The 23,021-nt window shown below is 45.0% G+C and overlaps 1 protein-coding gene across 6 annotated transcripts in view; it reads left to right on the top strand.

Annotated features, from left to right (window-relative positions):
• The first annotated feature begins 1,970 nt into the window (after nucleotides 1–1,970).
• Nucleotides 1,971–23,021, top strand: part of LOC121009198 (chemokine-like protein TAFA-1) — a 32,813-nt gene continuing 11,762 nt past the window's right edge. The window contains exons 1-4 of one of the 6 annotated variants that reach the window (XM_040442145.1): nucleotides 2,008–2,078; nucleotides 8,152–8,297; nucleotides 13,294–13,434; nucleotides 14,134–14,258. In XM_040442145.1, the coding sequence (XP_040298079.1) occupies nucleotides 2,074–2,078; nucleotides 8,152–8,297; nucleotides 13,294–13,434; nucleotides 14,134–14,258 (417 nt within the window). In that variant the 5' untranslated portion in view covers nucleotides 2,008–2,073. Of the gene's footprint in view, nucleotides 2,079–3,454; nucleotides 3,695–7,674; nucleotides 7,885–8,151; nucleotides 8,298–8,333; nucleotides 9,039–13,293; nucleotides 13,435–14,133; nucleotides 14,259–23,021 lie in introns of those variants that run through there. The other 5 variants (XM_040442144.1, XM_040442146.1, XR_005780717.1 and 2 more) reach the window with 5 other exon arrangements.

Genomic DNA, 23,021 nt, shown 5'->3' on the forward strand with positions numbered 1-23,021 from the left:
GTAGGTGATGGACAACAATTGGAGATGTTATGATCTCGCTAGCTAACCTTTATGCCCCCAACAGTAGCCAGCACATTTGGATTAAAAGCACGTAAGCCAAATTCCAAGCCTTTGCCGAAGACATCCGCGTGGTTGGTGGAGATTTAAATGTCTCTCTAGATCCCAAAATAGACACATCTAGGGGAACCTCAAATATTTCTCAAAAACCCATAGGGAAAATCCAAAAAAATCATGGAGAACCTTAAATATCTCCACTAAAGATTTTACATTCTATTCACCAGTACATCACACATATCAGAGACTGGACTATGTTTTCATTTCCGATAATCATCACCTAGATCTGCTCAAAAGATCCGTTATAGGTTCTACAACGATTTCGGACCATGCTCCGGTTTCAACATCTATATCTGTCAGGTCTCTCCCGCCCAGAGAATGGTCATGGTGACGAAATGAGACTTTACTAGATTCAGAAGAAGTTTTTAAAAAACATTTCTGATAAACTAAGTCTATACTTCCAAGATAACACCATAGCTGATACTTCCCGGACCACAGTTTGGGAGGCCCACAAAAGCCTTTATTAGAGGCAACTGGCATTTCTAACGCAGCAAATCATTTCATCAAACAACATAATAGAAGTGTAGAGAGTTTCCGCACATAAGCCATTGAGAAGGTGATCATTATATCATCAATATAAAAAATAAAATACTCTTACGTGAAGCGTTTTGGTTCTTTAAATTAAATACCCGCTATCCATCGGGATTAAACCTAAAAAAGGAACTTATGTGTTGCTATGCATAATGCTTGATATGAGAATTGCAGAGAGGTACATCTCTGTATTTTCTTATGTATATAGCATTATATACTTTCTATGAAAACACATTTATAACATCATTAGATCATATGTAATATTGTCCGGGTATTCTCAGCTTGGAGGCCATTGTTCTAGTCACAAGAACCTGAAGGAAAATGTAATCTTATTTAAAATTTTGAGCATATTCACACTATGCGTTGTTTAAAGCTCATAAGGTGAACTCATTATATGTTTTCTTTTCCCCTATCCTTTTTTTTGTAAGGTTCTATCTTCTCTCTGTGCTCTTACTTTTTGATATGAATTTGGTATGTTTTATTCGCACATACAGTAATGTATTTACTTTCATTTAATGTGGAAATTGGTGATACACGCTGTTTTGGTTTTTATACATTTGTGACAAGTGATGGATCAAGTGGTGTCCATGTCGATTAGGGTCTTGTATTTAAATTTTCTCCTTACCTACCTGATACTCATTTCTTCTGTTTCTTTTTTTTGTGTGTTTTCATTCCCCCCCCCCTCCTATGATTGGAAGGGGTTGTCTTTTTCTAACCCTGACGCTGGACACCACTTGAGGTTATGAGTAAGAACCGCTGAGGTTCGAAACAGGTTAACCTGCAGTGGTGGGTGGAGGTGTCGAAACAGGTTAACCTGCGGTGGTGGGTGGAGGTGTCGAAACAGGTTAACCTGCGGTGGTGGGTGGAGGTGTCGAAACAGGTTAACCTCGGTGGTGGGTGGAGGTGTCGAAACAGGTTAACCTGCGGTGGTGGGTGGAGGTGTCGAAACAGGTTAACTTGCGGTGGTGGGTGGAGGTGTCAAAACAGGTTAACCTGCGGTGGTGGGTGGAGGTGTCGAAACAGGTTAACCTGCGGTGGTGGGTGGAGGTGTCGAAACAGGTTAACCTGCGGTGGTGGGTGGAGGTGTCGAAACAGGCTAACCTGCGGTGGTGGGTGGAGGTGTCGAAACAGGTTAACTTGCGGTGGTGGGTAGAGGTGTCGAAACAGGTTAACCTGCGGTGGTGGGTGGAGGTGTCAAAACAGGTTAACCTGCGGTGGTGGGTGGAGGTGTCGAAACAGGTTAACCTGCGGTGGTGGGTGGAGGTGTCGAAACAGGTTAACTTGCGGTGGTGGAGGTGTCTACTAAAGTTGATGTTTTAAAGAAACCTGAATAAAGACGGAGCTACTTTTGGATGAATTGGATGCTGGAACCTCTTTTTTCATTGTTGCATTGGAGGACAGGTCCGGTCTGTTCCGTGCACCACGCGGATGCGGTGAGCTGGAAATCTCTTGTTATACAGCAGAGATCAGCAACCTTCGGCACTCCAGCTGTTGTGAAACTACAACTCCCAGTATGCTCCTTTCACTTCTGTGGGAGTTCAGAGAACAGTCACACAAGTGTGCATGATGGGAGATGTAGTTTCACAACATCTGGAGGTTGCTGATCCTTGATATACAGGATTAGAAATGAAAAGGTCATTTTTTCCCACCCAGAAACAGCGCCCCTCTTGTCCATAGTTTGTTTCGGGGAGGAAGTAGCATGTGGGCATCTCTCTCTCGACCTGGGAGCTGACAACCGTAATGGGTGCAACTGATGCCCATTAAAATAAAAAAGATAACAACTGTCCTGCACCGCTGCCCCCCATTCCCAACTAGACCAGAAGTGCCTTGTTCCTGTGACCTCTGTGGCGGATTTGTGATTCAAATTTATTCTCGAAGACGCCATTTACAGGCTGCAGATTTTCAAATTCGCAACATGCTCACTCCATTGCGGAAATGCTGCAGATTTTTACAGTGGACAGGGGTGCACCTAGCCTTTCTGCTGCCTGAGGCAAAAAATAAAATGGCGCCCCAACCCCGCAATGCCAATTTCTTAACCTAACCCCTTCCCTCCATCCCTACTGTTAAAGACATACTTGGAAAACATTACATACAGAGCTACAAAACATACGGGGTAATACACCGCCACATACTGTGCTTCCCAATACTATACTACAGACAATCCCCCTACTGCTGCCCCCATCTTGCCGCTACCTGAGGCAATCGCCTCCTTGGTGATGCACTCCTGACCGCGGATTGTAACTCTTGAATGTGAATCTGCAGATTGGCCACGGATTCCCTCTGGACACTTTAGATTGCAGTCTTGTGCCCCCGCAAACCATCCTAAATTATGTAATGCCTATAGTGGCAATATGCCATCCATAGGGGGGATCTTATCGGGACCATGTGTCTCACAATTGCCAGCTGGTCACTGCTTCCCAGGCGATATTATAATATGATGAGCAGATAATTGCTTGGAGGCACTTTTTTTTTTTTTTTAACAGCCTTCAATTGTCAGGGCATGCTGAGAGTTGTAGTTAAAGGACAGCTGGAGAGCCACAGGTTGGTGACGGCTGCTCTAGACGTCCTTGTTGGAGAGCGTCATCTCCGAATTTGCCCAGTATCGACAGTATGTATTGTGTAGAGATGTGTTAGATGGAAAGAGTGTATCATATGGTGGGAAATAAGTGAGAGTGGGCAAATCAACAGGAGGAACCGTGGGATGCACGTCTGCAACAATGTGGTAAGAAAGCTGCAAATGCAAAGAGGAGAGTGTGAAAGTCAAAGTAGGAAAGAGAATCGTGGGCTGTGCGATGCACAAGGTGGAGTGAGGGGCAGGAGGTACCCTCTCCTCCTTCACACCCAGCTGGCATTTCTCATACAGGGCACCATGGACCCCCTGCTGCCTCCTCTCCATCACTCCCCACTCTCTGTTATCACACATGGCACCCAGCCCTCCTCCCCCTCACTCACACTTCCCAGATGGATTACAGCCTCACAGGATGAGAAGAAGCTCTCCTCCAAGCTCTGTCATTACACCCGATTCCATGGGCTGTAGGCTACGCACAAGGTAGGTGAGCATGACCTATAGAAGGGGAGGCTGCGATGGCGGGGAGAGGTTTCAGTTAGCCAGTGGTTAAAGAGGAGAGCAGGTATTGATCCAAGGGAATAGGTACGAGGGATGCTGCTGGAGAACTTCAATCAGGTGCAACACTAGGGATGGAGGCAAGGTAAGGCTTTGCGTGTATGGCTGAAAAAGTTAAGGGGTAGAAAGGGTTAAAAGAGAGCAACACACCATACATGAACATGACCGTGTGCGTGCACGGCTCCAGCCAAGGAAAGTTTGCCAGCTGTTTAGTACTGGGACATGGAGCCACACAGGTGTGGAAATTAAAGTGTTAAATCTAATGGGTAGCAGGTGTTAAATCAGCTCTGTACAGGGCTCTGGGTGAGGAAGGGTTAACCCATTTACCTACATTAGGGCTCTGCGTGAATAGGGTAAGTTAAAGGAAGAGGAAGGGTTAACTCAATGGTGCACAAGCAGCAAAGAGGAAACGGAGAAGAAGAAGAAAAAGTTAAGGGTTAATTAGCTACACAAGGGTTCAGAAGAGGAAGGGTTAAGTCAATTGTGAAGGTTCGGAAAGTACGGAAGGGTTTAGTAAGCTGTATAGGTCTCTAAAAGGGTTAAGTCAATTGTTATGGCTCTGGAAGAGGAGGGGTTAAGTAAGTTGTGTGGGCTCTAAAAGGGTTAAGTCAATTGTTATGGCTCTGGAAGAGGAGGGGTTAAGTAAGCTGTATGAGGCTCTAAAAGGGTTAAGTCAATTGTTATGGCTCAGGAAGAGGAGGGGTTAAATAAGTTTTATGGGCTCTAAAAGGGTTAAGTAAATTGTTATGGCTCAGGAAGAGGAAGGGTTAAGTAAGTTGAGTGGGCTCTAAAAGGGTTAAGTCAACTGTTATGGCTCTGGAAGAGTAGGGGTTAAGTAAGTTGTATGAGGCTCTAAAAGGGTTAAATCAATTGTTATGGCTCTGGAAGAGGAAGGGTTAAGTAAGTTGTGTGGGCTCTAAAAGGGTTAAGTCAATTGTTATGGCTCTGGAAGAGGAAGGGTTAAGTACGTTGTATGGGCTTTAAAAGGGTTAAGTCAATTGTTATGGCTCTGGAAGAGGAAGGGTTAAGTACGTTGTATGGGCTCTAAAAGGGTTAAGTCAATTGTTATGGCTCTGGAAGAGGAAGGGTTAAGTACGTTGTATGGGCTCTAAAAGCAGATGTAATGGAAAGAGCTGCACCTGTTCTGTGTTTATGACCGGCACCTGATGGAAATAACTGACCAAATACCTGAAGTGTGAACTGGGCCTAAGGTTCTAAAAGTCATTTGTTATTGCTTTGGAAGAGGTAGGGTTAAGTAAATTGTAAAGGGCCTGGAAGATGTAGGGTTAAGCCCGGTGGTAGAATATCAGAGGAGATATTAGAATAGAATGGTTACGTCAGCGGTGTAAAGCTCGGTACAAATCTGGAGGAGGAAGGGTTAAGTCCGCTATACGAGGCTCGGACGTCTAATCTAAAAATAAGCTTTTCATCTGCTTTTATATATGATCAGAAAAGTGGATGAGAGCGCAGAGCGGGCGGATGGCGCGGAGCCCTCTGCTGCCCCGCTCAGTGCGCAGCGTGCCTCTTCCTCACCCGCTCACACACCGTCCCTTCATTGTCAGCCTGGATTTACATGCAGCAAGGGGTCGGGGGTGACTGCAGTTAGACAGAAAATGGTCCATTAATCTCTACGGGTAAAGGGGCGACGCTGCTGGACCCGCTGGATCGGTCGGGATCTGACCTGCTAATTGGCGTAATTGATGCCATGATGTGGTGTAAAAGAGAAGCGAAAGATCAAAACAGACGGACAAAGGGCTTAGTGCTTGTTTCCTCACCCAGGCTGTTTCCATAGGGCCAATCCTCATGTACCTGTTTAATTCTGCACAGCCTCTCAATACTTAGCAGCAGAAGCATGGGCCCCCTCTATCCATGGGCCCCCAGTAGCCGTCTGCCTCTGCTATACGCTCTTGATACGATAAGGATGGAATAGGGCTTGTTTGTTCCTCCTTTACCCTATCATTTTTGGCTCCAGCTGCTTGTCCTGCTGGTTGCTTTCCTCGCCCTTCAATTCGGGCCCCATATAACGACCCCTTTTATTAGAACCGATCCCTTTAAGATAACAGAACTGTGGGGTGCTCACATTTTCCACCATTGCTCCATGGGGTTTAGCAGACTGCAGGCTGTCACTTATGGTGCCTGTATTCTGCTCTAATATCAGATTGCTTCTGCTTGTAAAGAGGAAAATTCCTATAATGGTTTTATGTGATCTCGCCCTTCTGTCTATCTTTCAGGAGGAACTACAACTCCCAGTATGCCCATTCTCCTCCCAGGAAGTATTTCTAGTTTTATTTCTAACCTAAAGAATTTCCCTAGACCAGCAGGTCTGTAATCTGCCTCATCCGGGGGCCCATGTATCTTCATTTCTGCCTCCTAGGAGCCATCTGGCTGCAGTTACTTTATTGTCTGTCTTTACTCACCACCCTGGCTAAACCCACCAGGAACCATATGGACTGAATCCATCATCCTGCTTCTCATCGTCCATCATGTATCCATTATTCATAATCCTTCTCCTCATCATCAGGAATCATCCAGCCTGTACTCATCATCCATCATGTATATGTCATCCAGCTCGTTATCAGGAACCAGTACTCATCATCCTGCGTCTCATCATCCTCCAGCCTGTACTCATCATCTTGCTTCTCATCATCCTCCAGCCTGTACTCATTATCTTGCGTCTCATCATCCATCATGTATCCATGATCCTACACCTCATCATTGGGAACCATCCAGCCTGTACTCATCATCCTGCGTCTCATCATCCTCCAGCCTGTACTCATCATCCTGCGTCTCATCATCCTCCAGCCTGTACTCATCATCTTGCTTCTCATCATCCTCCAGCCTGTACTCATTATCTTGCGTCTCATCATCCATCATGTATCCATGATCCTACACCTCATCATTGGGAACCATCCAGCCTGTACTCATCATCCTGCTTCTTATCGCCCTACAGCTTGTACTCATCAGCTTGCTTCACACTATCCATAATCCTACATCTTATCATCATCATCATCATCATCCAGACTGTACTCACCATCTTTCTTCTCATCATCATCAACCCTATATTCATCATCCTGCTTCATCATAACAAACTATCTAGTCAGCATCCATCATCCTGCTTCTTATCATCCTCCAGCCTGTATGATCAACCTCTTATCATCATCATCTAGGCTATACTCATCACCTTGCCTCTCATCATCATCCAGCCCATATTCATCTTGCTGTTCATCATCCAACCCGTATTCATCATCCTGCTCATCTTCATCCAGCCTGGATTCATCCTGATTCTCATCATCCAACCTCTATTCATCATCCAACCTGTAATCACCATCGTGCTCATCATCCAGTCTGTATTCATCATTCTGCTGCTCGTCATCCAACCTGTATTCATCATCCTGCTCCTCATCATCCAGCCTGTATTCATTATCCTGCTTCATATCATCCAACCTGTATTGATTATCCTGCTCCTCATCATCCAACCTGTAATCACCATCCTGCTCCTCATCATCCAGCCTGTATTCATGATCCTGCTCCTCGTCATCCAACCTGTATTCATTATCCTGTTCCTCATCATCCAGCCTGTATTCATGATCCTGCTCCTCATCATCCAACCTGTAATCACCATCGTGCTCCTCGTCATCCAACCTGTATTCATCATCCTGCTCCTCATCATCCAACCTGTATTCATGATCCTGCTCCTCATCATCCAACCTGTAATCACCATCGTGCTCCTCGTCATCCAACCTGTATTCATTATCCTGTTCCTCATCATCCAGTCTGTATTCATCATTCTGCTGCTCGTCATCCAACCTGTAATCACCATCCTGCTCCTCATCATCAGTCTGTATTCATCATTCTGTTGCTCGTCATCCAACCTGTAATCACCATCCTGCTCCTCATCATCCAGCCTGTATTCATGATCCTGCTCCTCATCATCCAACCCGTAATCACCATCGTGCTCCTCGTCATCCAACCTGTATTCATCATCCTGCTCCTCATCATCCAGCCTGTTGTGCTCATCATCTCCTCCTCCTCCTCCTCCTCCAGCCTGCATTCATCATCTTGATCCTCATCATTTAACCTGTATTCATCATCCTGAACGTACTAAAGGGCAAAAGGTGCTAGTTCTTTAGTTCTTTGTACCTACAGTCACCTGACATGCAAAGCCAAAACTGAACTTTCAGGTTCGGTTCAGTGGCTGTGATCCCGGATCATTCCCTGGTTCACTGCGGTTAAGAAGTGGCGGGGGTGGGGAGGGGTTTGCTGGAGGCTCATCCTGTAAAGCTCCTTATACCTCAATGTTCTACCGTCCATGTCTGATGTTGCTTGGCAGCCCTGGCCTATGTATAGACCTATAACCTGTGCTCTCTGATCTCCTCTGCTAGCTTCGGTGTCCTCCTCTCCATGTCCTGCCTCTGGTTAGCGATCACGGCCTCTTATGCCAAGCACAATGTTCAGATTCCCGACCTGTCTCCGCTGTGGCCTCCGCACTACCAATACTTCACAGACAGCAGCCAGCTGCCAGTCATCTGTAAGTAGTTGTTCATATCCCACTAACCATCTTGCTCTCTGTCTTCACCCCCTCTAACGCCGTGCCAAATCATGCCTCTTCTTCCAAACCACATTGCCATCCAAACACGAAATTTCCCTGATCACCGTGCCCTACTCTGCAGCGCTTCTCCAGCGCATGGATACCCGCAGCCGCCCATCGCATGCCTTCCTGCCCTGACCATTGCCAGGAAAGAAGAAAAAAAAAAATCATTCACTGTTATTCTTGCCAGATATGTTCCCAGATCCTGGCACAGTCTCTTAAGAAATCAGGGCCGGGTGTGCACATGCCATCTGCTAGCAAGAGAGGAGCAGGGCTGCAGCAGAGACTACGAGGGATGTGGGGGAGACAGATGGAGAGAGATAAGAGAAACAAGTGCGAGGGATAGCAGAGGGGTGCAAGCCACATGCAAGGGATTTACAAGGGACGGAACGTACGAGGCATGGATGCCAGACCACGGATGGTCTACGGTGCAAGAATAGGAGTCGGTTGTACATTAATTCCCTTTTTTAAGTGGGCCTCCCCTTTAAAATGCAATTTTTTCTTTGCAATTTTAAGCGCTGGTCATCAACAGGTCTTTGATTGGATGTGGACTACCCCTTTAAATGAATACTGTATGTTGTCAGGAACCAGCATCTAATATATAGACAAAATGATAAGTTGATCACACCGATGCTGAGGAGACCCCCAGTGATCAGCAGCAATCTGTTGTGGAGGATAATAGTAAGTGTTCAAATTCCCAGCAGCGCCCCCACAGGGGAAATTTAAGTATGACACAGTTCTTAAAGGGGATTTCCAAATGATGATCTATTCGTAGGATAGATCAGTGATGGACAAACTCGGCCCTTTCAGCTGTTGCAAAACTACAAATCCCATCATTCCCAGTCTGCCTACAGCTATCAGCCTAAAGCAGGGCATGATGGGATTTGTAGTTTTAAAACAGCTGGAGGGCCGAGTTTGCCCATCCCTGGGATAGATCATGCACATCAGATTGGTGGGGGTCTGACACCTGGAACCAAACGGTTCTCTTTCTTTGGGAGATACCTCTTTGCCTATTATATTCCCATGGACCATTGCCACTAAGTCTCCATACATGGCTGATCTCCGTATTTTCCCTATGCAGCGTCCAAACAGTCTCACTCAGCCGGCCAGAATCCTACTCCTACCCCTTGACAACATGTGCTGTACATGTACGGTGCATGTTGTGCCTTTAAAGATGGTGCCCGCCACAGCAGACACCAGGAGCTAATGTCTACGATTGGCGATAATGCCGATCACAGATGCTGTGGTCAATTGTGACCACATCTTCTGAGGTGGCTTTCCCTAGAAGCATTGCGCTCCCGGGGCCCAAATGGCTCCACCATGCAGTAGCCAGGGGAGCTGTTCATTTCTTCTGATAGCCTCAGTTGCTTGAAGAGGCTATCACAGCAGTAGCTCCTATGGAGGCCTACAGGTGGCAGGGCTCCATAGGAACACAATGAATTTCCCAAAGGCTGCAATGAGAATTCATTGCAGTCTATGGGACAAGTGATCTAACAATTGCTTGTTAAAGTCCCCTAGGAGGACTTTAAATATCTGTTAAAAAAAAAAGTTAAAGAAAGTTTTCAAATATATATATTTTTTAAATATAGCAATTCAAATCACCCCCCTTTCCCCACATTAAAAATAAAAAATAAAGATCATAGGCATCGCCACACCTCAGAATGCCTGAACTATTAAAATATAAATCTATTTACCCCATATGGTAAACAGCGTAAAGGAAAAAAAAAAAAAAGTCAAAACGTCCATTTTGCCGTTTTTTCATAGCTGCACCTCATCAAAAAGTCATACGCACTCCAAAATGGTATCAATAAAAACTAAAGATTGCCGCGCAAAGCAATGAGCCCTCACACAGCTCTGTAACTATAAAAAAGTTATGGGGGTTAGATATGGCGATGCAAAGAAAAAAAAAATTGTCTCAAAGTTTAAATTTTTTTCCCCAGTATTAAAGGGGTTTTCCAGTTACACAAAAAAAATAATTACTGTATCATATAAGTCAGATGATGATGTTCTGAGTGCATTTTTACTCCTCTGGCTTAGACCGTTGTTGTGTTCCGTGTCCGTCGTTCCGTTTTCCGTGATTTTCTGCGGACCCATTGACTTTCAATGGGTCCGTTGAAAACTCGGATAATGCACCGTTTGTCATCCACGTCCGTGATCCGTGTTTCCAGTCCGTCAAAAAAATATGATCTGTCCTATTTTTTCACGGACAACGGTTCGCGGACCCATTCAAGTCAATGGGTCCGTGAAAAAACACGGAGGCACACAAGATTGTCATCCGCGTCCGTTTTTTTCCTATCATTTGCATGGCAAACTTGACTTCGATTTTTTTTCCACTTTACTTAACATGTCTGGTGGTCCTCCAAAAATCAAGGACGACACACGGAAACAAAAACGGAAACCGATCACGGAACAACGGAACCCCGTTTTGCGGACCGTGAAAAAATACTGTCGTGTGCATGAGGCCTTAATTGGGATCTGTGACCCACACCCTATGTTTACATCCCAGATCAAGGTTTATGAGGAGTGTCTGTAGCATCAGGTCTCTGCCTCTTCTTCCAGCTGGAACATCACAGATCCAAGCAGTGTCTGCTGCCTAATTAGTATTCACTTTAATGCAGTGAATACTAACGAAGCTGTGTTGCATATGGGTTGGGGGAGGGGCCCTCTTCCAGCACAAATACTTTTACTAAAGAAATAGATTGACAGGTATTCATCAGAACTTGAACTCCGGACCTTCTGTATGTCAGGCAGAAGAGATACCACTACTCTACTGACCTGCTCTGCTGGAAGGGATGAATTTCCTGTACTCAAAAAGCTATTTTCTTCACAGGCATCACACGAAATAGTGTATTACTGAAATGAAAGGAAAAAAATAATGCAATTTACTAATCACCATAAATAATATGTTTACTATATTGTATGGGTTATAACCATCACAGGGATACCAGATACTGTTTTGAGATATTTCATACTAAGGATGTTACAAAAACTTTAATGGTTTTTGCTTTGTTGATTTCTTTTAATAACAATAACTTTTGTAGAAAATTGTAACTTTTACCATAATAGAAAAAAAAAAAGCTGGAGAGATTATTGTACAAGTTTCAGTGAGATTTGAACCCCGGACCTTCTGTACAGCGAGCAGCTGCCGTACCCACTCCTCTGCTGTCAAAATGGGATTTTGTATGTCACATAGTTTTACTGTTAAATATCACAAAACAGTATTTGGTGTCCCTGTAAAATCATAATAACCCATACAACACAGTGAACTTATTATTTATGGTGATTGGTAAACAGTGTCAATAGAAATGAGGCGGTGGGCCACATGGTTTGCTTGTATGGAGCCCTGCTGGAAAAAAAACCCACCATAAGGGCTCATGCACACGACCGTATGTATTTTGCAGTCCGCAAAAAACGGATCCGCAAAAATAAGGATGACGTCAGTGTTCATTCCTTATTTGGCGGAATGGAACAGCTGGCCCCTAATAGAACAGTCCTATCCTTGTTCGTAATGCGGACAATAATAGGACATGTTCTATTTTTTTGCAGAACGGAAATACGGACATACGGAAACCCAATGCCTACCCAATGAATGGTTCCATATACGGTCCGCAAAAAAACGAAACGGACACGGAAAGAAAATACGTTCGTGTGCGTGAGCCCTAGGGGTCCATTCACACGTCCGCAATACACCCGGCTGTCACCCCCGTAGAACTGCCTATTGTGGACAAGAATAGGACATGTTCTATTTTTTTTTTCCGGAGCCGCGCTCCGGAAATGCGGATGCGAACAGCACACTGCCCTATAGAGAATGAATGGGTCCGCAGCCGTTCTGGATAATTGCGGAACGGGTGCGGACACATTCTACGGACGTAGGAATGGAGCCATTGCTGACATCACATCTTCGGGGCAAGGTCCAGGAGAATGAGCAGAACACCGCTCTGAGAGGCAAGGTCACTGATCATGTGTCTACAGGGCAGAGCCTTACAAGCCTTGCCATGCGTCAAATATAGACGTGATGTCATCGGGATAATGTCACGTGACCAGGATGTGCAGGAAAACGGGGAACTACAGATAAACCACCACTATGAGTAATTGATAGTATGTGTTGTTTCCTGTCAATTGATGCTGAAAATTGCAAAACCAGAATACCCCTTTAAGACATAAGAAAAACGGTATAAATGTGGTATTTCTGTAATCGTACTGACCCAGAGAATGAAGAGCACGGGGGAACTCTGTAAAAACTAAACCCATTAAACTATGGCACAATTGCATTTTTTTTTTCCAATTCCACCCCATTTGGAATTTTTTTTCCAGCTTCCCACTACATTGTATGTAACAGTAAATGGTACAATTTTTAAAAGTTACAACTTGTCCTGCAAACAACAAGGCCTCACACCGCTATGTGAACGGAAAAATAAAAAAGTTATGTCTCTGGGAAGGCAGAGAGTAAAAAAACTAAAACACAAAAATGGAAAATGGTCAAACATTGAGAACTGACGGAATCGGGAGCGCAGCTTTCTTTACCTTTAGGAAACAATCATTAATTTGCAAGGTCTATTAAAAAAAAACCCGAATGTTGACTTATAGGAATCCACTTCCACAAGGTGGCGCTAGTAAGATGCTTCTCTTTCTCTAGGTGATAACCCTATGCAGATCCTGCACCTAATAATCCCTGATTCATGATCAGTTTAGGACTTTGAGCCATTGCTGGGGATAATGCCGAGTGAGGTTGAGCTGCAATACCCGACATAGCCAATAGAAATAAAAGTGGCGCTGTTTCCTGATCTCTTACAATCCCTTTCCCATTGTAATGGACCCAGTAGTGATAACATTATTGGCACGTGCCCCCTACAGGCTGTCATTTTGCTTGCATCAACACAAACCACTGCTTTTGTCTTGACCAATGTGACCCTGTGACTCTCTCTGTACGATGCAGCTGGGGGTACCTGTCGGGTGGTTTCGGCCCATCGTTGCTGTAACAGGAACCGTATTGAGGAGCGATCTCAGACGGTGCAGTGCTCCTGCCTGCCGGGAAAAGTGGCTGGGACAACCCGGGACAAACCTTCTTGCGTGGACGGTAAGTCATGCAGATGCAATACAGACAAGAGTAGATATGCAAATATATAACACAGAAGCTGCAACAACTACATTGTGTGAACCCAGCCTTAAAGGGGCTGTCCAGGACTAGAAAAAACATGGCTGTTCATGGTATGGCAGCTCAGCACTATTAAAGTGAATGGGGCTGAACCTTAGTACTGCACATAACCTGTAGACAGGTGGGGCGCTGTTTGAGGAACCCCTTTAATTAGTTCTATTTCATCAAGGCTGATGTTATAATATCTTTTACCCTGTGTCCCAAGCTCAGCTTATGGCCTGTAAATGCCAATGGAATAGCGCCCCCTTATGGAAAATGTTTTATGAATTGTTGTAACTGAAGAGCACTCGGTTTGGTTGGCCATCAGCCTCAACATAAGGTCTTCTTGATCACACTGCAGTTTGAAGGCTGGGTTGAAGGAGCACTCCGGGCAAACCTAATATATTGTGCCTACTGCAAGGCCCAAGGAGTGGGGCATGGCACAGGGATTCTCTCTTTTGTGATTCTAGACTCCATGTGTCTTGCTTCATCCACTCAGGGCAGAACATTACTTTTGCCGGAGTATTGGGGTGTGAATAAGGGTCCATAAAGAGGCTTCGGGTGTCCAGCATGGCACTGTACGCTGCACGCGGCAGAAGAGCAGATTGTTTTACATACATGGTGTTCTGATCATATCCACAGCTTCTATCGTGATGGGGAAGTGGTGGTGTGACATGGAACCTTGTCTGCAGGAGGAAGAATGTCAGACCCTTCCTGACAACTCTGGCTGGATCTGTTTCCAGGGGGGCCGCGTAAAGACCACCAAGGTAAGAGCAACAAAGTGCTACCGATACAGGAGGAAGCAGTGTGTAATCTCATCTAATGCTCACACATCTATGCAGCCGATAGCTGCTGAGGGTCAGTATGTACTACCAAATCCGTGGGGGCCCCCTGCTGGTGCAGAGTCCTGCCATCCCTACCTTTTATCCTTGCGCAGGATAGCCAATAGCTTGCTGCCCGGCTGACTGCGTTTTGAAGTGTCCGTGTGCCACATTTCCTGGTGCGTACATCAACGTTGCCTTTTGGGCCGGTGTACAGTCGTGGCCAAAAGTTTTGAGAATGACACAAATATTAGTTTTCACAAAGTTTTCTGCTAAACTGCTTTTAGATCTTTGTTTCAGTTGTTTCTGTGATGTAGTGAAATATAATTACACGCACTTCATACGTTTCAAAGGCTTTTATCGACAATTACATGACATTTATGCAAAGAGTCAGTATTTGCAGTGTTGGCCCTTCTTTTTCAGGACCTCTGCAATCCGACTGGGCATGCTCTCAATCAACTTCTGGGCCAATTCCTGACTGATGCAACCCATTCTTTCATAATCACTTCTTGGAGTTTTTCAGAATTAGTGGGTTTTTGTTTGTCCACCCGCCTCTTGAGGATTGGCCACAAGTTCTCAATGGGATTAAGATCTGGGGAGTTTCCAGGCCATGGACCCAAAATGTCAACGTTTTGGTCCCCGAGCCACTTAGTTATCACTTTTGCCTTATGGCACGGTGCTCCATCGTGCTGGAAAATGCATTGTTCTTCACCAAACTGTTGTTGGATTGTTGGAAGAAGTTGCTGTTGGAGGGTGTTTTGGTGCCATTCTTTATTCATGGCTGTGTTTTTGGGCAAAATTGTGAGTGAGCCCACTCCCTTGGATGAGAAGCAACCCCACACATGAATGGTCTCAGGATGCTTTACTGTTGGCATGACACAGGACTGATGGTAGCGCTCACCTTTTCTTCTCCGGACAAGCCTTTTTCCAGATGCCCCAAACAATCGGAAAGAGGCTTCATCGGAGAATATGACTTTGCCCCAGTCCTCAGCAGTCCATTCACCAGACTTTCTGCAGAAGATCAATCTGTCCCTGATGTTTTTTTTTTAGAGAAGTGGCTTCTTTGCTGCCCTTCTTGAAACCAGGCCATCTTCCAAAAGTCTTCGCCTCACTGTGCGTGCAGATGCGCTCACACCTGCCTGCTGCCATTCATGAGCAAGCTCTGCACTGGTGGCACTCCGATCCCGCAGCTGAATCCTCTTTAGGAGACGATCCTGGCGCTTGCTGGACTTTCTTGGACGCCCTGAAGCCTTCTTAACAAGAATTGAACCTCTTTCCTTGAAGTTCTTGATGATCCTATAAATTGTTGATTGAGGTGCAATCTTAGTAGCCACAATATCCTTGCCTGTGAAGCCATTTTTATGCAACGCAATGATGGCTGCACGCGTTTCTTTGCAGGTCACCATGGTTAACAATGGAAGAACAATGATTTCAAGCATCACCCTCCTTTTAACATGTCAAGTCTGCCATTTTAACCCAATCAGCCTGACATAATGATCTCCAGCCTTGTGCTCGTCAACATTCTCACCTGAGTTAACACGACGATTACTGAAATGATCTCAGCAGGTCCTTTAATGACAGCAATGAAATGCAGTGGAAAGGTTTTTTTGGGATTAAGTTAATTTTCATGGCAAAGAAGGACTATGCAATTCATCTGATTACTCTTCATAACATTCTGGAGTATATGCAAATTGCTATTATAAAAACTTAAGCAGCAACTTTTCCAATTTCCAATATTTATGTAATTCTCAAAACTTTTGGCCACGACTGTACATTGGTATACCTTTTTTAATGCTGTATGGAAATACACAATCCATACAGAGGTATCCCATAAAAAGTGTACTTTGCAGTACAGTGGTATACATATATATACCGTATTTTTCTCTTTATAAGACGCACCCCAGGTTTAGACAAAATATTTTCTAGGTCCTCTTTGAAGGGAATGTGGTTTACTGAAGTGGAAGGGTCAAGGTCAGTAACTTTAGCGTGTAGCGTGGGGGAAATAGTTCTGGTCAGCTCCTGATGGCCTAATTCTACTTTCACACTATCGGCAGCCTTCTCCGGCAGGCTGTTCCAGCGGGGGAACAGCCTGCCGGATCAGTGCTACCGCTAGTGCACCGTGCCGCCGGAAGTCCACTCCGGCCCCATTGACTATAATGGGGGAGGTCCGGCCGCAGCATGGCTAACATGCCGAGAGGCGGCCGGAATAAAACTACGACATGTCAGACCTTGGGCCCGCCCCCATTATAGTCAATGGGGCCGGAGCGGACTTCTGCTACACACACAGGGCCCTACTACACAGTTCTGCTACATAGAAACAGCTCTGCTACACCCATACAGCTTTGCTACACCCATACAGCTCTCCTACACCCATACAGCTTTGCTACACCCATACAGCTCTCCTACACCCATACAGCTTTGCTACACCCATACAGCTCTCCTACACCCATAAAGTTCTGGTACACACATACAGCTCTCCTACACCCATAAAGTTCTGGTACACACATACAGCACTGCTACACATATATACACACACACTTATCATCTTTAATAAAATTTCCCTGCACTAGTTCCGGCTGTATAGTTCTTCTGTCCTCCCATTGACATCATCAAAGGTCCTTAAGCTGTACTTGGAGTTTTAATTTCCTTTCAGTACAGCTGTAGGACCTTCCTCCTCATGCACTGAACCTCCCACCGTGTACCCCAGACGGACACTGCAGAATGATGTGTGATAGCACCAATATGGCTGTTATAGCACTCTTTCCAAAATCCTAAATGGTTGCTCCTCCAGTCAGGAGTCTGTGAAGGCTGAGCGCCCCCCCCCCCCCCCCCCCATACTAGTATCTGTCACTCACCTTTCCTACACGCTTTACGCAACCAACGCCCACGTGTATTGTAACAGTGAAATCTGCACCTGGCTCCTGATGAAGGTGTGCAACACTAATTAGACGTGATGTCTCGTTAGCCTGTGCTGCGCTATAACATGATTGGTTTGGAAAAGCTTTAATTACATATAAGAAACACTGACATCTATTTAACAACCTACCGATAATGTGGAGCGTGAAGTGTGGGGGTTAGTTCTGTCAAGTATATATGTTATGAAGGAAAATCTATAGGATTCATTGCAGCGGAGCCGTACTGGGGGCATGAGTTGTGCTGTACATGCGCTTTCCCTACAACACATCAGGTAACTGCTCGTTAGGTCGACAGAAGTCTCTCCTGATCTTCCCATAGACATGCGTGCTTGGCTCAGCTAAGTGTGCACGTGTTGAAAATGGGAAAGGAGAGAAAGCTGCTGGTCTTTCAGAGATCAAAAGGATCAGGCATGTTGAAATCCAACTGCCGATCCTTATATCCAACGACATCTGACATCAGGAGACCCCAATCCACATTACATGGCTGCCTCATCCTCCCACAATCATTGGCTTCAGCAGACATACATCTAACGCATATGGCTGTCACGGTCCCTCAGGTGACTGATGTCAGGAAATCAAGGAGATGAGCATGGAGGAATCTAACAGCCTCCTTGATTTAGTGTTGATAGGGTTAATGACCACTTCCCTTTTCTCAGTCGTTGCCCAGTGGTCATCCCTTCTACCCTTTATAGTCTCACCCCACCCTTCTGACTATGCGGTTGATAGCTTCATTTGGGTTTGGCTGAGGTGGTGTGAGATCCTCTCTGGTGTTCCTGTTCTTCCATCTCTACAGAAGTTAAGTGTCGCGTTTGTTTGTATTTGTTATTCCCTGTTGTTGTATCTGGGCCTGAGACAGAGACTTCCATTCGTCCATCTGGGGAGGAATGGGTTGTCTCTGGTCCTATACTTATTCCAGGGTCTTATAGGGATATAAGGGCCTAGGTATACTGCTTATGAATATTCCTACCTTCAAGGTCTATTCATATTGATAGGTAGTCAGGGCCCAAATTAGGGTTGTCTAGGAGGTGACCGGTTTCTTCCCTAATTTCCAGGCCCAGTTACTGTTCCCCTTCCCTCCTGTGATCAGTGTGGAGTTTCCCCCCACACTGGTCGTGACAATGGCCGGCTTTATTCTATAGACCATCCTTGCAGGGTCGGACTGGCCCACCAGAGGACCAAGCTCTGACTATAATGGACCCCTATTAAAACAGGGCCCTTAAGGTCCTATATACAGAGAGGATGGGCCCTCAGAGTCATTGTCTCTGGTGGGTCTTCAGTCCAGGGACTTCAGTCCAACGCTGCGTCCTTGTATACAGTGTGCATAGACTAATCTATGTATAAAGCAAATCATAAGTCGCCCCTGCGCATCTGGTCCCCGGAATCTTAGTACAGACTAAAAAGGTATGTCTGCTGTCTTTCAGAAACCTGACCATGGGGTTTGTCTTGTACTGCAGCTAAGTTACACTGAAGTGAATAGGAGTGATCTGCAATACCATACTGTATATGAAAAACATAATTAGTCTTACTGGTAACTCCATTTCATTGAATCCACCATGACGGCCACAATGAGAGATGACCCTTGACCTCTGTAGGGGCAGGAATACACAGAGTTTAAATTGCCCCCACCCCTCCTCCCCCTCAGTGCTTTTACAAATGACCCCGAGTAGATGAGCAATTTTGTGTGTGTCCCCTTTGAGTATTACTTCATACCCAAATAAAGACCTATATTAGTTTAATATATAAGGAAAAAAATTAAATAAATAAATAAATATATATATATATATATATATACACAGTACAGACCAAAAGTTTGGACACACCTTCTCATTCAAAGAGTTTTCTTTATTTTCATGACTATGAAGGCATCAAAACTATGAATTAACACATGTGGAATTATATACATAACAAACAAGTGTGAAACAACTGAAAATATGTCATATTCTAGGTTCTTCAAAGTAGCCACCTTTTGCTTTGATTACTGCTTTGCACACTCTTGGCATTCTCTTGATGAGCTTCAAGAGGTAGTCCCCTGAAATGGTCTTCCAACAGTCTTGAAGGAGTTCCCAGAGATGCTTAGCACTTGTTGGCCCTTTTGCCTTCACTCTGCGGTCCAGCTCACCCCAAACCATCTCGATTGGGTTCAGGTCCGGTGACTGTGGAGGCCAGGTCATCTGGCGCAGCACCCCATCACTCTCCTTCATGGTCAAATAGCCCTTACTTTCAAAGTTTTCCCAATTTTTCGGCTGACTGACTGACCTTTATTTCTTAAAGTAATGATGGCCACTAGTTTTTCTTTACTTAGCTGCTTTTTTCTTGCCATAATACAAATTCTGTGGGGGATTGAGTCAGCACAACCTGTATGTAGGTGCACATCACTATGGCGAAATACATATACAAATGGAAAATACAAATGTGATAGCACTCTGCATCCAGCATTCTGCCCTGCCTCCATGCTGGATGAGGCATTGGTGTACATTTTGGCCAAAGCGTAATAAGCCACTCACCACGTCAAGGTCGCCTCTATTGAGTGGTCCCTAACACTAGTTCCTACCTGTTCATGGGCCATGACAGCCACACAAAGTCCAGGGAATGCGGTCAGCATGCACGCCAAGCACACTCTGCTTTTAACCCCGTCCGGTGCCATTACAGCTTTCATCGGATCCAAGTACCAACATGCACGCTGAGCCCACCATATACTTCTCCTGGAGCCAAATGGCTACTGGTAGGTTCTATATAAGCAGACTCAGTTTTATACTGACTTTAAATACAAATGTGATAGCACTCTGCATCCATCATTCTGCCCTGCCTCCATGCTGGATGAGGCATTGGTGTACATTTTGGCCAAAGCGTAATAAGCCACTCACCACGTCAAGGTCGCCTCTATTGAGTGGTCCCTAACATGCAGAGTTCTATCACATTTGTATTTTCCGTTTGTATATGTATTTCGCCATGGTGATGTGCACCTACATACGGGTTGTGCTGACTCAATCCCCCACATTTTTTCTTTGTAGTATATATTGGAGGCGTGGCGATCTCCTTGGAGTCATGCACACCTGACCAGTCAATCTGTCCCGGAGGCTGGTTTTAAAGTCAGTATAAAACTGAGTCTGCTTATATAGAACCTACCAGTAGCCATTTGGCTCCAGGAGAAGTATATGGTGGGCTCAGCGTGCATGTTGGTACTTGCATCCCTGGATCCGATGAAAGCTGTAATGGCACCGGACGGGGTTAAAAGCAGAGTGTGCTTGGCGTGCATGCTGACCTGCATTCCCTGGACTTTGTGTGGCTGTCATGGCCCATGAACAGGTAGGTACTAGTGTTAGGGACCACTAAATAGAGGCGACCTTGACGTGGTGAGTGGCTTATTACGCTTTGGCCAAAATGTACACCAATGCCTCATCCAGCATGGAGGCAGGGCAGAATGCTGGATGCAGAGTGATAATACAAATTCTAACAGTCTATTCAGTAGGACTATCAGCTGTGTATCCACCTGACTTCTCCTCAACGCAACTGATGGTCCCAACCCCATTTATAAGGCAAGAAATCCCACTTATTAAACCTGACAGGGCACACCTGTGAAGTGAAAACCATTTCAGGGGACTACCTCTTGAAGCTCATCAAGAGAATGCCAAGAGTGTGCAAAGCAGTAATCAAAGCAAAAGGTGGCTACTTTGAAGAACCTAGAATATGACATATTTTCTGTTGTTTCACACTTGTTTGTTATGTATATAATTCCACATGTGTTAATTCATAGTTTTGATGCCTTCAGTGTGAATCTAAAATTTTCATAGTCATGAAAATAAAGAAAACTCTTTGAATGAGAAGGTGTGTCCAAACTTTTGGTCTGTACTGTATATATTTTGTAAGGGAAGGAAAATATATGGGCCGTCATGGTGGATTCAAGGAAACGGAATTACCGGTAAGACTAATTACGGTTTTCCATTCCATCCACCATGACGGCCACAATGAAAACTAACAAATATTTAAATAGGGTGGTGTAACGGATCTCCTGGCACCCCGACCCGGTACCTCCGTCGATAGGTGCTCCTAGTGCTTCCAGAGGTCCCCAAGCACTCCACTTGACACCGTCAGCACTGCAGACCCCACGAACCGCCGAAGCTTGGTTGAGGTCTCACCGTCTCCTACCCACCCTGGACCTACGACAAGGCTCCAAGCTCCAGTGGGTGAACCTCTCCTAAATCCAGAGAGCAGGAACAGCTTTTACAAGAGTTAGGAGTTATAGCCCGGGGAGTATACAGCGTATAGCAATCCCCACACACATGAGACGAGGCTCTATGTTGAATGTAAAACAGGAACTCTTTATTGAACACACAAGCATTGACTTATACACATTTTCCAACAAGGTTACCACCCCGTGGACCTGGTTGGGAACTGAGGACATGACCTAGCAGCCAATCCTTTACAGCTTTACAGTTTAAACACTCCCATACAAAATCCTTCCCTCTGCCGGTGATACAATTACCTTACACAATGGGTTGATGTAATTATCACAGGCAGGAGAATACATCGTTTTAAACAATGTCTTCTGTCCTGGAGACAACTGAGGAGTAATTCAATTATCTCTCAGGACAAAGGGAAATCGCCAATACACCCGTGGGGACAATAGGACAGACAGCACTATTCAAATATACAATGTCCCAACCATTACAGTAAATATAGACATTTAACATATCCCCAGATGGCTTTGATCTGAGCGCTCAATATATCCAAACAGCGCTCAGATGCCACAAACACAGTCAAATCGCCATGGGGTTTAAGTTTAGCATGGGCTGATGAGAGGGCCCATAATCCTGGTTTCGCCACAGGTGGGACGCCGCCTGCAGAATCTTTTGTCCAAAAGCTACATCTGCGGAGGTAGAAAGATTAAGGTGATAGTAATTTACTAAAGTGTTGAGACTTGACCAGGTAGCAGCCTTGCAAATTTGGTCTAATGAAACACCAGTTCTTTCTGCCCAAGAAGAGGCTGTAGCCCTGGTAGAATGGGCTTTTATACCCTCCGGATAAGGTTTGTTCTGAGGGGAGTAGCAGCATTCTATAGTGGATCTGATCCACCTAGCTATTGACGTTTTAGAAAGCTTTTTTTCCCTTATTTCGGCCACCAAACTGAATTAGGAGGTTGTCATCTTTCCTGAAATTGTTAACTGCATCTAGATACTGTTGTCTACAGGAGAGGGCCGATCTTACTTAGTCGTCTGGCGGAAGTGATGGCTATCAGAAAAGCAGTCTTGAAGGACAGATGTTTAATAGAGATCTCAGATAAGGGAGAAAAGGGGGGTCTAGTTAGCCCCTCTAATACTGTATTAAGATCCTACTGAGGAATCCTAGATCTTACGGTTGGTCTTAACCTAGACGCCGCCCTAATAAATCTCCTTATCCATCTGTGCTCTGCGAGAGTAGTATCGTAAAAGGTGCTTATGGCCGATATCTGGACCTTAACCCCTTAAGGACTCAGCCCTATTTCACCTTAAGGACTTGGCCATTTTTTGCAAATCTGACCAGTGTCAATTTAAGTGCTGATAACTTTAAAACGCTTTGACTTATCCAGGCCATTCTGAGATAGTTTTTCGGCACATATTGTACTTCATGACACTGGTAAAATGAAGTAAAAAAAAATCATTTTTATTTATAAAAAATTACCAAATTTACCCAAAATTTGTAAAAAATTGCAAATTTCCAAGTTTCAATTTCTCTACTTCTATAATACATAGTAATACCTCCAAAAATAGTGATTACTTTACATTCCCCATATGTCTACTTCATGTTTGGATCATTT

This window comes from Bufo bufo, chromosome 8, assembly GCF_905171765.1.
Source record: "Bufo bufo chromosome 8, aBufBuf1.1, whole genome shotgun sequence".
In the NCBI taxonomy this organism is placed as follows: Eukaryota; Metazoa; Chordata; class Amphibia; order Anura; family Bufonidae; genus Bufo; species Bufo bufo.